This window comes from Sebastes umbrosus, chromosome 12, assembly GCF_015220745.1.
Source record: "Sebastes umbrosus isolate fSebUmb1 chromosome 12, fSebUmb1.pri, whole genome shotgun sequence".
Classification (NCBI taxonomy): Eukaryota; Metazoa; Chordata; class Actinopteri; order Perciformes; family Sebastidae; genus Sebastes; species Sebastes umbrosus.
The window spans coordinates 33,102,245-33,115,511 of NC_051280.1; the positions used below are offsets into that span (position 1 = coordinate 33,102,245).

The 13,267-nt window shown below is 35.2% G+C and overlaps 1 protein-coding gene across 1 annotated transcript; it reads left to right on the forward strand.

The window, feature by feature from the left end:
• Positions 1-7,814: 7,814 nt before the first annotated feature.
• LOC119499297 (immunoglobulin lambda-1 light chain-like) lies at positions 7,815-12,897 on the forward strand (the record flags this gene model as incomplete). Its single annotated transcript, XM_037788575.1, has 4 exons — positions 7,815-7,950; positions 11,219-11,527; positions 11,660-11,734; positions 11,845-12,897. Coding segments are annotated over 4 exons (669 nt in total), but the record flags the coding sequence as incomplete, so codon positions are not given.
• Between the last annotated feature and the right edge of the window lie 370 nt (positions 12,898-13,267).

Here is a 13,267-nt window from a genome sequence, read left to right on the forward strand (position 1 = left end):
ATAACAAAAAAATAACATAGAATAAAATGGAAAAATTATCAAATAAAATAACAAACTAAAACGATAAAATAAAAAAGTTTAAAACAAAAAGAAAAATATTAAAATAGAAAATAATACATAAAAAACATTAAAATAAATGACTGAATAAAACCACACTAAAATAAAAAAGGGAAAACAAATAAAATAAAGCAAAACTAAATAAATAAAAAAACATGAAGAAATAAAATAAACTAAAATGATTAAAACAAACAAACAAAGATCATCATCCACATTAATTAATCATTCAATTCACGATGACGTCTTCTGACTGTACCGCTGTTATGTAATTCCTACATCTATAGTTGGTACAGTGATGGTTTAAAATACAACAGAAAACAGGCTGATTGATTAGGATCAGTTGACAAAGACACAGCAGAATGTAGATTAGTTTGATCTTTGATTATCACCTCTCTGTACCTCCTGCTGTTGCCTTCACACTGCTGCTCTCTGCTGGCTGCAGTCACTCACTGCTTCAATCTGATGGTCTTATTCCAGTTTTTTCTTTATTCATATGTTTTCTTTTCTCTTATTTGTTGGTTCTTGTATGCAGTGTTGGAGGAAGTATTCAGATCCTTTACTGCAGTAAAAGTACTAATACCACACTGTGAAAATACTCTGTTACAGCAAAAAGTCCTGCATTGAGGTAGGCTGGTAAAGCATTAAGGGTCTTGCCTAAAGACCCTCACTGGATGCCTATTTATAAACTGGAAAAAGAAAGTTAGTAAACTTGTGTTTGGTGGATTATTTCTCTGTTGTTACAATGCTAATTGGCATTGTATTTTACATCGTTGGAAAGCCTGTTTATTTAAAAAAATTGCCAAAATCCTCCGTCAGTGGTAAACAGTGTATTCTCCTGTTGGTGTTGACTCTTGTTTTGAGTTGTTTGGTGGATGATTGAACTCTCTATCAGTAACAAGGAACAAACAAGACATATTGATTCATTTAATACACCGTCAGGAGCCTCAGTAGCGGTGGAAGATCCATACGCAGCCACAACAGCCTGGCACCTCCTCCTCATGCTGGTCACCAACCTGGTCACACGTTGCTGTGGGATGGCGTTCCATTCCTCAACCAGGATTCGTTGCAGGTCAGCCAACGTGGTTGTGTTGGTCACTCTAACACGTACAGCACGCCCAAGCTGATCCTATAAGTGTTGAATTGGGTTGAGGTGTGGACTCTTGGCAGGCCGTTCCATTCTCTCTACTCCCACATTGTGGAGGTAGTCTGTGATAACCCTGGCTCTGTGGGGGCGAGCGTTGTTTCTTGGAGGATGAAGTTAGGTCCCAGATTGTGGAGATATGGGATCACCACTGGCTGCAGAATCTCATCCTGATATCTCCCTGCATTGAGATGGCCTTCAATGATGACAAGCCTTGTTTTGCCAGTGAGGGAGATGCCCCCCCCCCCCCACACCATGACACTGCCCCCACCAAAAGCTGTTACTCCATCGGTGCAACAATCAGCATAGCGTTCTCCACGTCGTCTCCATACTTTGACCTGCCATCCAACTTTGGCAGACAGAACCTGGACTCATCACTGAACATGACATTCCCCCACATGTTCAGGTTCCATTGTCTGTGTTGGAGACACCAGCGCCAACGGGCCTGACGGTGAAGGGCAGTCATTGCAGGCTTCCTGGTAGCCTTATGAGAATACACTGTTTACCATTGGCAGAGCATTTTGGCAAATTTTTCCTGGGCGCTACCCACATAATCAGCTGTGCTGCTCATCCCACAAATGCATGATCCTTACAAGTTGGACATCATTGCAAAGGTAAATAAACAGGCTTTCCAACCATGTAGAATACAATGACCATTAGCATTGATACAACAGAGAAATAATCCACCAAACACAAGTTTCTGAACTTTCTTTTTCCAGTATATATATATGCTTTGAATAACACAGCAAGAGGTCTATTCTTTTTAGCGCAAGCAATAAAGTAATTTTTAAATCGATAAAATCATTTTTGATCAATATTTTAAAGTCAAATTATTGATTTATTTAGTAAGTAATAAGTGTAATGACCGGCTCGCTGTTTATTATCCCTTACCTAGAATCAGATCTGGTATAAAAATGAAACTAAAAAGACAGAAAGTAAAGGCAGCAGCAGCAGAAGGCTCTAATAGCAGCAGCAGCTGTAGTAGCAGGACAGTGTGAATCAGTGTGTGGTTGCAGACACTAGAGGACAGCAGGGAGACGGTTTGATTCTTCACAGCAGCAGCACAGAACAGACACAAGTACCGAAATAGAACCAGTAGTATGAGGGGAGAGCTACACGTTTAAAGGGAGGGCTTGAGTGGAAGAACATCTTGGAGCAACATAAAGATCATTTATAATAACGTATATAAAATGCTCTACAATAATGTCATTGTTTGTGCCTAACTAAACCTGAACCACAGTGGTGTCACGTCAGGAAAACCCACCCGGTTTCACTCCCAACTCGTCAAATACGCCCCTCAGCATCGGAAACCGACGCACTGAGGCGCCCTTTAGCGACAGCATGAAGCCACCCACGGCGTTACTCGACGGTCGGAGCAGTGACGTGGTATTAATAGCGTGAGAGTCCGTTCAGGTCAAACAAACACAAGACTTTCAACCAGGAGACCGATGTTTGGGTCCCGTGTGAACCTGAAAGTAACGTTGACGTATTTTGTCACGTGAGTCGTTAGTCAGTGAAGTTAACGTCGACCACGACCGTTTCCTAACCCCAACTAAGTGGTTGAGTTGCCTAAACCTAACTTCCTGTGGAAACAGTAGTTTATTATAAAAGGACACTATGCAGGTAACGAGCGTACTACTACTACTACTACTAATAATACTACTACTACTACTACTACTACTATTACTACTACTACTACTACTACTACTACTACTACTACTACTACTACTACTACTACTATTACTACGACTACTACTACTACTACTACTACTACTACTACTATTACTATGACTACTACTACTAATACTACTACTACTACTACTACTACTACTATTACTACGACTACTACTACTACTACTACTACTACTACTACTACTACTACTACTACTATTACTACGACTACAACTACTACTACTACTACTACTACTACTACTACTACTACTAATACTACTACTACTACTACTACTACTACTAATACTACTACTACTACTACTACAATTACTACGACTACAACTACTACTACTACTACTACTACTACTACTACTACTACTACTATTACTACGACTACTACTACTAATACTACTACTACTACTACTACTACTACTACTACTACTGCTACTATTACTACGACTACTACTACTAATACTACTACTACTACTACTACTACTACTACTACTACTACTACTACTACTGCTACTAATACTACTACTACTAATAATAATAATAATAATAATAATGATGGTACATTTTATTCATTTCACAAAATAGCTTCAGTTAATAAATTTAGATTATACCAAAAATAAAATAATCAGATTGTACAAAAAAGATATATTTAATTATACTAGGGCTGTCAATCCCTTAAAATCGTTATTCACAATTAATCACAAATTATTTTTTATTTCGCATATTGGTTTATGCTAAATGCAGTACCTGTGAGGGTTTCTGAACAATATCTGTCATTGTTTTCTGTTGTTAATTGATTTCCATTTTTATATTTATTTATTTATTTATGAATTTATTTATTAATTAATTAATTAATTAATTTTTCTTATTTATTTATGTATTTATTTATTTGTTTTTTAATCTATTACTTTTTTTATTTTCCATTTATTTATCTATTTTTGATTTCCATTCTTAATTTTTTGTATTTATTTTTAATTTTCCATTTTTTTCCATTTATTTATTTATTCATTTTTCTTTTCAATTTTTTCTTTTTTATATTTATGTTTTTGTCTGTTTATTTCTTTTTTAAATTTATTTATGTATTTATATATTGTATTATACATAAGTAAGTACATATAGTACCTGTGAGTGTTTCTGGACAATATCTGTCATTGTTTTGTTAATTGATTTACAATAATAAATATATTCATACATTTACATAAAGCAGAATATTTGTCCACTCCCATATTGATAAGAGTATTAAATACTTGACTAATCTCCCTTTAAGGTTCATTTAGAACAGATAAAATCGTGATTAAATATTTTAATTGATTGACAGCCCTAATAATAAATAAAACAATGATTCAGTACTTTAGAATACAGACAAACCAAAGCAGGTTTATAGGCGAGTGACTTTAGCTTATTACTCTTAAACACTGAAAATGAAAGAAAGAAACAAAATAAAATATGTTTCCTTTCTAAACTATTCCACAATAAACTCCTGTAACTGTTCTAATCTTTATTTTTAGTACGTTAGTAGTAACTTTGCTTTTCCTTCTAGGACGAGTCAACATGTCTGCAGTTGTCAGACAGCAGCGTTATCTGTCCACCGCAGGGGCTGATGGGAGGTGTGAGGAGCCTTCAGGAACCACGTGGCCCTCGTCTGATCTCACAGCTCGTCCTTGTTTGGCCTCAGCTGCATCAGAGCGCCACTTCTCCCCAGGTTCACCAGAGGAAACACCACTGCACACAATGCTTTTCCTCCCAGCTGCTGCTCTGTGCTGTCTGTGTTCAGGTGAGTGTTTCCAGCCAATCAGGAGCCAACAAAGTCCACCTGTAACAAACACTGTCACACTCACCTTCATCTACCTGTCTGTCTCTCTACAGCGCTGGTTGCCATGGCAGCAGAGCTGATTCAGGAGGATTTAACATTGACCAGGAGAGTTGGTGGGAAAGTTTCCTTCAGCTGTCGAGGAACTGAACAGTGTAGTGGTAGTTATGTATACTGGTTACAGAAGACAGACACAGAAACATTCACAGTGATTCTTGATATTGATAAGAGTGATGGTCAAATAGATTCAAGTTACAATCATCCTCAGAAAGATGATTTCTCAGCTGTGAATAAACAGAACGGCTGTGAGTTGGAGATCCAGAAGGTTAAACTCAGTCATTCAGCCTCCTACTACTGCGCCTGTATAGCTCTCCACAGTGATAAATGATGCCTGCAGCCTGTACAAAAACCATCAGAGGAACAGATGTCAAACAGTGGTTGTGACAGGAAGAGAGCAGTAAACCACAGCCCAGGTTCACATATTTCACCTCCATCTCAGCCACAGTCACACACACACTGAACTGAGGGATTCATTAGATTTGATATTCATTCATATTTCTATCAGATATTGCAGCAGGTTTATTGTTGTTCCACACAGTGAGGACAAACTAGTGGCACAGAGGCACAAGGATGAAATCATTTAAAGACATCAGACTAATAAATGGGATCAGTCCTCACTTATGTTGCTTAATGAAAATGAGAGACAAGATCCTGACTGACATATATCTATTTTGAAGTTTTCAACCAGTCTTACTTATTTGGGCATCAAAATAGTACCTCAAGAAAATATAGCCTTAATAAATTACGACCTTATAATGGATTCAACATTCAAATCTATAGAAAGATGGAAGCCTCTGCCTATTTCTCTGACAGGGAGAATAAACATATTAAAGATGAGCATATTACCTAAATTCACAAATGGATTTCAACATATCCCTTTGGCACCACCGGAAGGAATGTTTGTGAGAATTACGTCTCTCATTACAAAATGTATTTGGAATAAGAAGTGTCCTAGAGTTCGCTTGTCTCTGTTGTATCTTCCATTTGACACAGGGGGGTTGAAGTGCCCCATCTTTATTGGTATTATCTGGCTGCACAGCTGAGAACTATAATGTTCTATTTCTCTATTGCAGAGACTCCATCATGGGTGGATATAGAGGTGTGTGCCGTTCAGATACCATTAAATCTGTATCTGTACTCAGCCACTCCAAAACATCTAAGAGCTCAAACTACCCACCCCATAGTGCTTAATATGATTAATGTCTGGTACGAGGTAAAGACATATATGAATACAGCTAACTCCTTGTCACAATATAGTCCCATTTGGGGAATGTTTCCTTCAAACCAGGCAAGCTGGATGCTGGATTCCAGTTATGGGCAAAGAAAGGGCTAAGTAAAATACCTGACCTTTATAAAGAAGAGGTTCTAATGACCTTTGAGGAACTCTCTCTAGTACATAACATCCCAAAGAAGCATTTCTTTAAATATGTGCAATGGAGAAGTTGTATCTCCTCTATGCAGAACCAGTCATTAGTAATTCCTGCACTTTCATCCTTAGAAGAAATTATTACCAAAAACTGCAATAGTAATGTTTTAAGTTCATTAATATACATCTGGCTTGCATCTGGCTCCAAGGAGACCTCAATATCCAAACTTGACGCATGGAGGTGGATTTAAAGGAGGACGTCTCAGATAATAATTGGAACACAGTCTTCAAGGAGGCTCAGACACAAACAGCCAACACTAATTTGAAGCTACTTCAATACAACTGGTTGATGCAGACTTATATAACCCCTGTCAAACTGAATAGATAGAACAGTAATATACCTGACACTTGCTTTAAATGTAATGAGGCTCAAGGAACACTTATACATTGCATTTGGGAGTGTGACAAAATGAAGAAATTCTGGAGGGAGGTGATCAATAAAATCAGGATCATTGTGTCTGTAAACATTCCACTAGACCTCCAAATGATATTGCTACATCTGTACCCATCAGATCTCAATCTGAGAACCAGAGAATGGAAATGTATTGATTTAGCTATATTGCAGGCAAAACGAATGATTGCTTTTAACTGGAAGAAATCCGACGCACCTACATTGGACGCTTGGATTAAAAATATACACACTGTATGTCAATGGAGAGGATAACATATACCTTGAAAAACAAACTGTGTGTTTACGAGGAAATATGGAAATCATTTACTGATTTCATAAAAGTAGTGATATTGGAGAGCTTCTACAGGAGGAATAATTAAGATAGGATACGTACAAATTCACAATAGTGGTCGACCCTCAGAAGGGAATGAACTCTTGTTTTTGAAAATCTTTTTATTTTATTTATTATTTATTTTCTACATATTTATTTTCTGTTTATGTGTATCTTCATTTTGTTAAAGGTGCCATTTAACTGTTTAACTGTATGATTGATACTGTGAAGCTGTGTATTGATTTTGGCCCTGTGAGAAAGAGAACAGTAAAGAGAGAACGGGTGGGTGGGTGTGTGGGGGATGTTATGTTTGTTAAAGTAAATCCTGTAGTGAATATATTGCATAACAAAAAAAACAATAAAGACATTGTTAAAAAAAAAAAATGGATCAAAACATCAACAAGTCCTTTTTGAAAAGCAGCGTCTGATTAAAAACATACATTAAAACAAAATGATCAAAATGATGAAGACAACAACAAGCTTCATCATTATGATGAAGATTCAAATCCTCTGCTTTGACCTGCTGCAGGAATAAAGTCCATTCCTCCTCACAATGCTGATCTGCTCTTAATGCAAACACTTCCTGTGTCTCCTTCACAATAAAAGCCTTCCAGACCAACTCTTTGTGCTCCAAATGAAAACAAGACTACAGTTCAACACACACTGGCTGTGTCACCAAGCGTCCTGTCATTTGATGCACAGACGTCATAAATCAAAGTAATGGACAATTTCAAATGTGACCTGATGATGGTGCTGGATAAAACCTGACCAAAGTCAGTAGGATTCATCCTCTGAGGAACATGAACGTGTGAACCAACGATCCACGGAGACACTCTGCTAGTGTGTCTAAAAAGACAATAAAAGAAGAGACAGTCATGTTAATATGAACATTAGAGGAACACATCATGGAGCTGAAATATCATTCTGCTTCATCATTTGGACTCGTTCACCTCAGCTGACACGCTCAACAGCAGACAGGTTTTTGTATTACTCTGTTTCACTGTGGGAGGGTCCGTGATCTTTGGCTCTGGAACTAAACTTTATGTAACAGGTAAGAACAAACATTCATCTTCCTTCAGTTGTTTTATTGAACAAGTTGAAAATGTGTTTTAATGAGTTAGTTTTTTCATCATTAGTAGTGAGTTCTTGCAGCCATGCAGCTGTTGTTACATTAAAAAGGTTCATAATTGCTGAAACGATGTTTAAATCTCACTGAACAACTCAAGTTATTCTTTATTTCTGCAGATTAAACTGATTTATAGAGAAAAAGGTTGAAATATAAAAAGCGAATAACTTTAAATATGTTGTATAGAAAATTAATAAATCATCTTTAAATGAATAAATATACCTCATGTAGTACAAAGTAAATGGTGGTAAATACTATGTATTATATTATATTCTATTCTATTATATTATATTATATTATATTATATTATATCTTATTATTGTTTTACATTTGATCTAACATATCACAGTAGTAACGTATAAAAGTTAAAATTGTTATGAAAAATGTTAAAAACTATTGATATATTTGTGTTTCTTTAGCAATTAGAGTAAAGTAAATTAAATTTAAAATTGTGTTTTATGTGAAGATAAATTTTTAATTTATTATAATATGTGTATTAAATTAATGAGAAATGAAAGGAAAATTGTTTTCATAATTCTTTCTTTTAATATCATCAAATCCTGTTATATTATATTATATTATATTAAATTACATTATATGTCAATTTCATAATATATATATATACTATGAAACTTATACTACATTTATTTACTATTTATACTATTTTATACTAATTTATACTAAAATTATACGTATTATAATCTTAAAAATTACAACTCTATTTCGCTTGAAAGTGAATCTATAATTTATTTTAAAAGTTGAGTTAAACTTGTTATGAAGAAAGTAATTAAATTATTGATGTGCTGATTTATTTCTTAAACCATTACAGTGATGTATATGGTGGTAGTAATAAGTATAGAGTATATAGTATATAGTATATAGTATAGAGTACGGTCTAAGACCTGCTCTATATATAAAGCGTCTCGAGATAACTTCTGTTATGATTTGATGCTATATAAAAATAAATTGAAATTAAATTGAATTGAAGTAATTTATTATAATATGTATATTAAGTTAACGTGAAAGGAGGGAAAAATTGTTCCTTTCTATTAAAATTAATACTCTCATCTCCTGTTATATTATATTATATTATATTATATTATAATAAATTATATTATATTATATTATATTATATTATATTATATTATATTATATTATATTAAATTCACCAGGGGGATCAATAAGGTTTTATGTTATTTTAAATAGCAGTTTTTATTCACATGTCACATATCTTAACACGACATTGTAGTTGTGTATAAAAGTTAAACAAAAAAAAATATTGATGCATTTATAGTTTTGTTTAGCAATTAGAGTAAACTATACAGTGTTAAATATTTTACATGTTTTATGTATTGTAATCTTTAAAATGACACTTGACTCTATTTCATGTGAAGGAAAATATGTATATGTTTGTGTATGATATTACACACTATTTAATATGTGTCAGGAAATGTATCTTAAAAAGTGAATAACTTTAAATATGTTATATAGAAAATTAATAAATAATTTTTAAATGGTAAAATATACCTCGTAGTAAAAAGTAAATGGTGGTAAATACTATGTATTATATTATATCAAATTATATTATATTATATTATATTATTTATTAAAATATCATTGTAGTTTTATATAAAAATTAAGATTGTTATGAAATATGTTAAAATTTATTAACGTATTTTTGTGTCTTTAGAAATTAGAATAAAGAATATGATGGTAAATATGTTAAATGGTCTATATCATAATAGTTACATTTATAATTGTGTTTATGTGAAAATAAATGTTTAATTTATTATAATATGTGTATTAAGTTAATAAGAAATGAAAAGGAAAATTGTTTTCATAATTTTTTCTTTTAATATCATCAAATCCTGTTACATTATATTATATTATATTATATTAAATTATATGTCAATTTCATAATATATATATACTATGAAAATTATACTGAATTTATTTACTATTTATACTATTTCATACTAATTTATACTAAAATTATACGTATTATAATCTTAAAAATTACAACTCTTTTTCACTTGAAAGTGAATCTATAATTTATTTTAAAAGTTCAGTTAAATTTGTTATGAAGAAAGTAATTAAATTATTGATGTACTGATTTATTTCTTAAACCATTACAGTGATGTATATGGTGGTAGTAATAAGTAATTTATTATAATATGTGTATTAAGTTATTATATTATATTTAAATTTCCCCAGGGGGATCAATAAGCTTTTATCTTATTTTAAATAGCAGTTTGTATTCACATGTCATATATCTTAACACGTCATTGTAGTTGTGAATAAAAGTTAAAAAAATATTTAAAAAACACAATTGATGTATTTATAGGTTTGTTGCTATACTATACAGTGGTAAAATATATACAGTATTATGATCTATGTACTGTAATCTATAAAATGGCACTTGACTCTATTCTATGTGAAGGTAAATATGTAATTTATTATATGAATATTAACCTTAATATAGGAAATCAAATTTCAAATTATTGTGAAATTATAGTGAATGAAGTTTGTACATAGAAATAAAGAATTATTAAATAAATAATGTTCTTTTGTCTCCATATAACCCATCAGAGCCGGCCCGCGACATAGGTGGTATAGCTGAATGCTGGGTCTCCATTTATCCAGAGGGGAACCCCGATTGAGGGAAGACAAACAAATCTAAATTTATAACTTTTACTATTTTTTACTAATATTATTTTAATACTATTATTTCAAAACATAAGAAAAAGCCCACAACATCATCAGTACATAGTGTATTAAATAGGCTGTATTTTCTGGGTGGCCCGCAGCATCACCCCCCATCATTTTGAGCTATACAGTTTTTCTTGAGTGTGATCTGCATCGCTTAATGTCAAAACATGAAGCTCTGTAGTTTCTGTGTGAGTGTATGAACACAATGGTTGGTGGTGGAATGGGCTGCGATGCGAGAGGCACCGGCTGATCTCTTTCCTATGGCACCAGATTGGTCAGGACCGGCTCTGTAACCCATGCTGCCATTAGATGCTGAGTGTGTTCCATATGAAGCTGAATACAGTAGACTGTATGTAGTGAACTCTGAGTAGTTTAGTGATCACAGTCCATGTAGTTTCCAGGATCACACTGAATGCAGTGCAGTGCTGTAAGCTGACTGTGTCAATGTGTGTCTGTGCTGCTCGTTGCTGCTGTCAACCTTCAGATGAGCCGGTAGTGAAGCCCGTGGTGAGCGTGTACCCAGCAGCATCCAGAGCCCACCTGGAGGGGAAGAGCTCCCTGCTGTGTCTGGCCTCAGCCATGTTTCCTCCTCTGGTCCAGTTCTCCTGGAAAAGACGAAAGGACAACGGTCCTCTGGAGGAGCTGCCCCCTGCTGAGGGAGAGCAGCTGGAGCTCAGAGAGCCGGGACGCACCGCCGGCATCTTGCTGATCCGTCAGCCAGAGAACAGCACGTATAAATACCGCTGCTACGTCCACCACGAGGGGGGCGCAGTGGAGGCCCCAGCAGAACAAGGTAATGAAGGCTCGCTGACTGTGTTCAGCAGTGATTCAGCTTCATGTGGAGACGCTGTCAAAGAGAGCAGAGGAGCAGAGGACTGACATTTCTCACGGCAACTCCAAACATGTCACTCCTTTTGTGTTTCAGAGGTTCCAGCTCCAGCAGCCTCCTGTCCTCCAGAGAGAGAGCCAGCACACCTGCCAGCTCTGCAGCAAGCTGACTGTAAGATCACCTGCTGCCTCTCCTTCAACCACCATGTTTCCTTCAGCACTTCACCTTTTATTTTCAATGCTATCATTTAAAGTGTCTGTGTGTCTGTCTGTGTGTGTCAGTGTCCTTCCAGTCTCAGTGCAAGGTGAAGCTGCTCTGTGTGCTGTACACAGTGCTGATAGTGAAGAGTCTGGTGTACTGCTGTGGACTCTCTCTGCTGATGATCCTCAGAAACAAGGGACCGTCCACCAACTGCACACATGCTGACTGACTGGCCTTTTCTCACCATCAAATCTCATCAATTCATCTAATTCATCACTTTGATCACTATTCACAAATATCAATGATGACGTTGAGGCGACCCCTGCTGTCGCCTATATAGTAGGGTTCCTGTTAACCTGCCATTAGGGCCTTCTGGGAACACCTGGGCCCAGTGTTCCCAGCCTATAAAGCCTAGGCTCATGACTCATTCTCTCTCTCTCTTTCCCTACAGACACCATCGCTGGTCATGTGGCGGCCTTAGGTTCTCCTCGGTTAATCTTTTGCTTGTTTTATACATTTTACAACATGCACACACCATTTATATTCTCAATGCACACCTTACCCTACTGATACTACTGATATTCACACTCCATACCTTTTGATCCTTTTGTTCTGCATAATTTACTCTACTTTTGTTAAATAGATTAATTGATTTTATCGTTACCACGGTGTGTCTTCCTATTTGTCATGGCCTTGAGAGCCAGGTTGTGACAAATTGGGGGCTCGTCCGGGATTTGAACCCGGGACCTCTCACACGTTTTAAAATCTTTTTATGCAGGTTAGATACTGTCATCCTAAAAACATAAATCCACACACACACACACACACCCACACACACACACAAACACACACACACACACACACACACACACACACACACACACACACACACATATAAATTTACAGTTCCTCAGTATAAATTCTGTGTAGTGTTATTTTGATGCTGTATTTCCATTTTAATTGTGACTTGTATAATAATAGAACATTAAGATGACTCATTAGCTGTCTGGTAGATATTTGATTGTTTACAGTGTTTTTCTGTTCTTGTGTTTCTTTTTAATACATTATACAGAGTCAGATTTGTCAAATTCATTCAGTGTAACATTCTCAATAAAGTGTCTGTGTGTTATAAACATACTGTGTTTGTGGATTTCAGTTTGGCTTCATAGCAAATAATCAAAAATAGAATCAACGTCGTCGGCTGTGTTTGTTGACACCTACAAGTGATGTGACTCTGGTTTTTAGTAGCTCTGAATGCACTTTCACACAGCGCCAAGAGAGTGGAATATAATTACAATTCATATCAGACAACTAAACACCTATAGATCTTTCAGTACCCAATTAAAACAATGGATGATTAATACATGTCAGCACTAAACTCTCTTTTTGCTGCTTCTATCTAGATGTCCTGCTTGTCTGTAATGTCGTTTTATATCTATAAATGTCACTACTGTTTCTACTGCTTTTAACAACTGTGTGTCCTTTTACAACTTTTAAACTGCA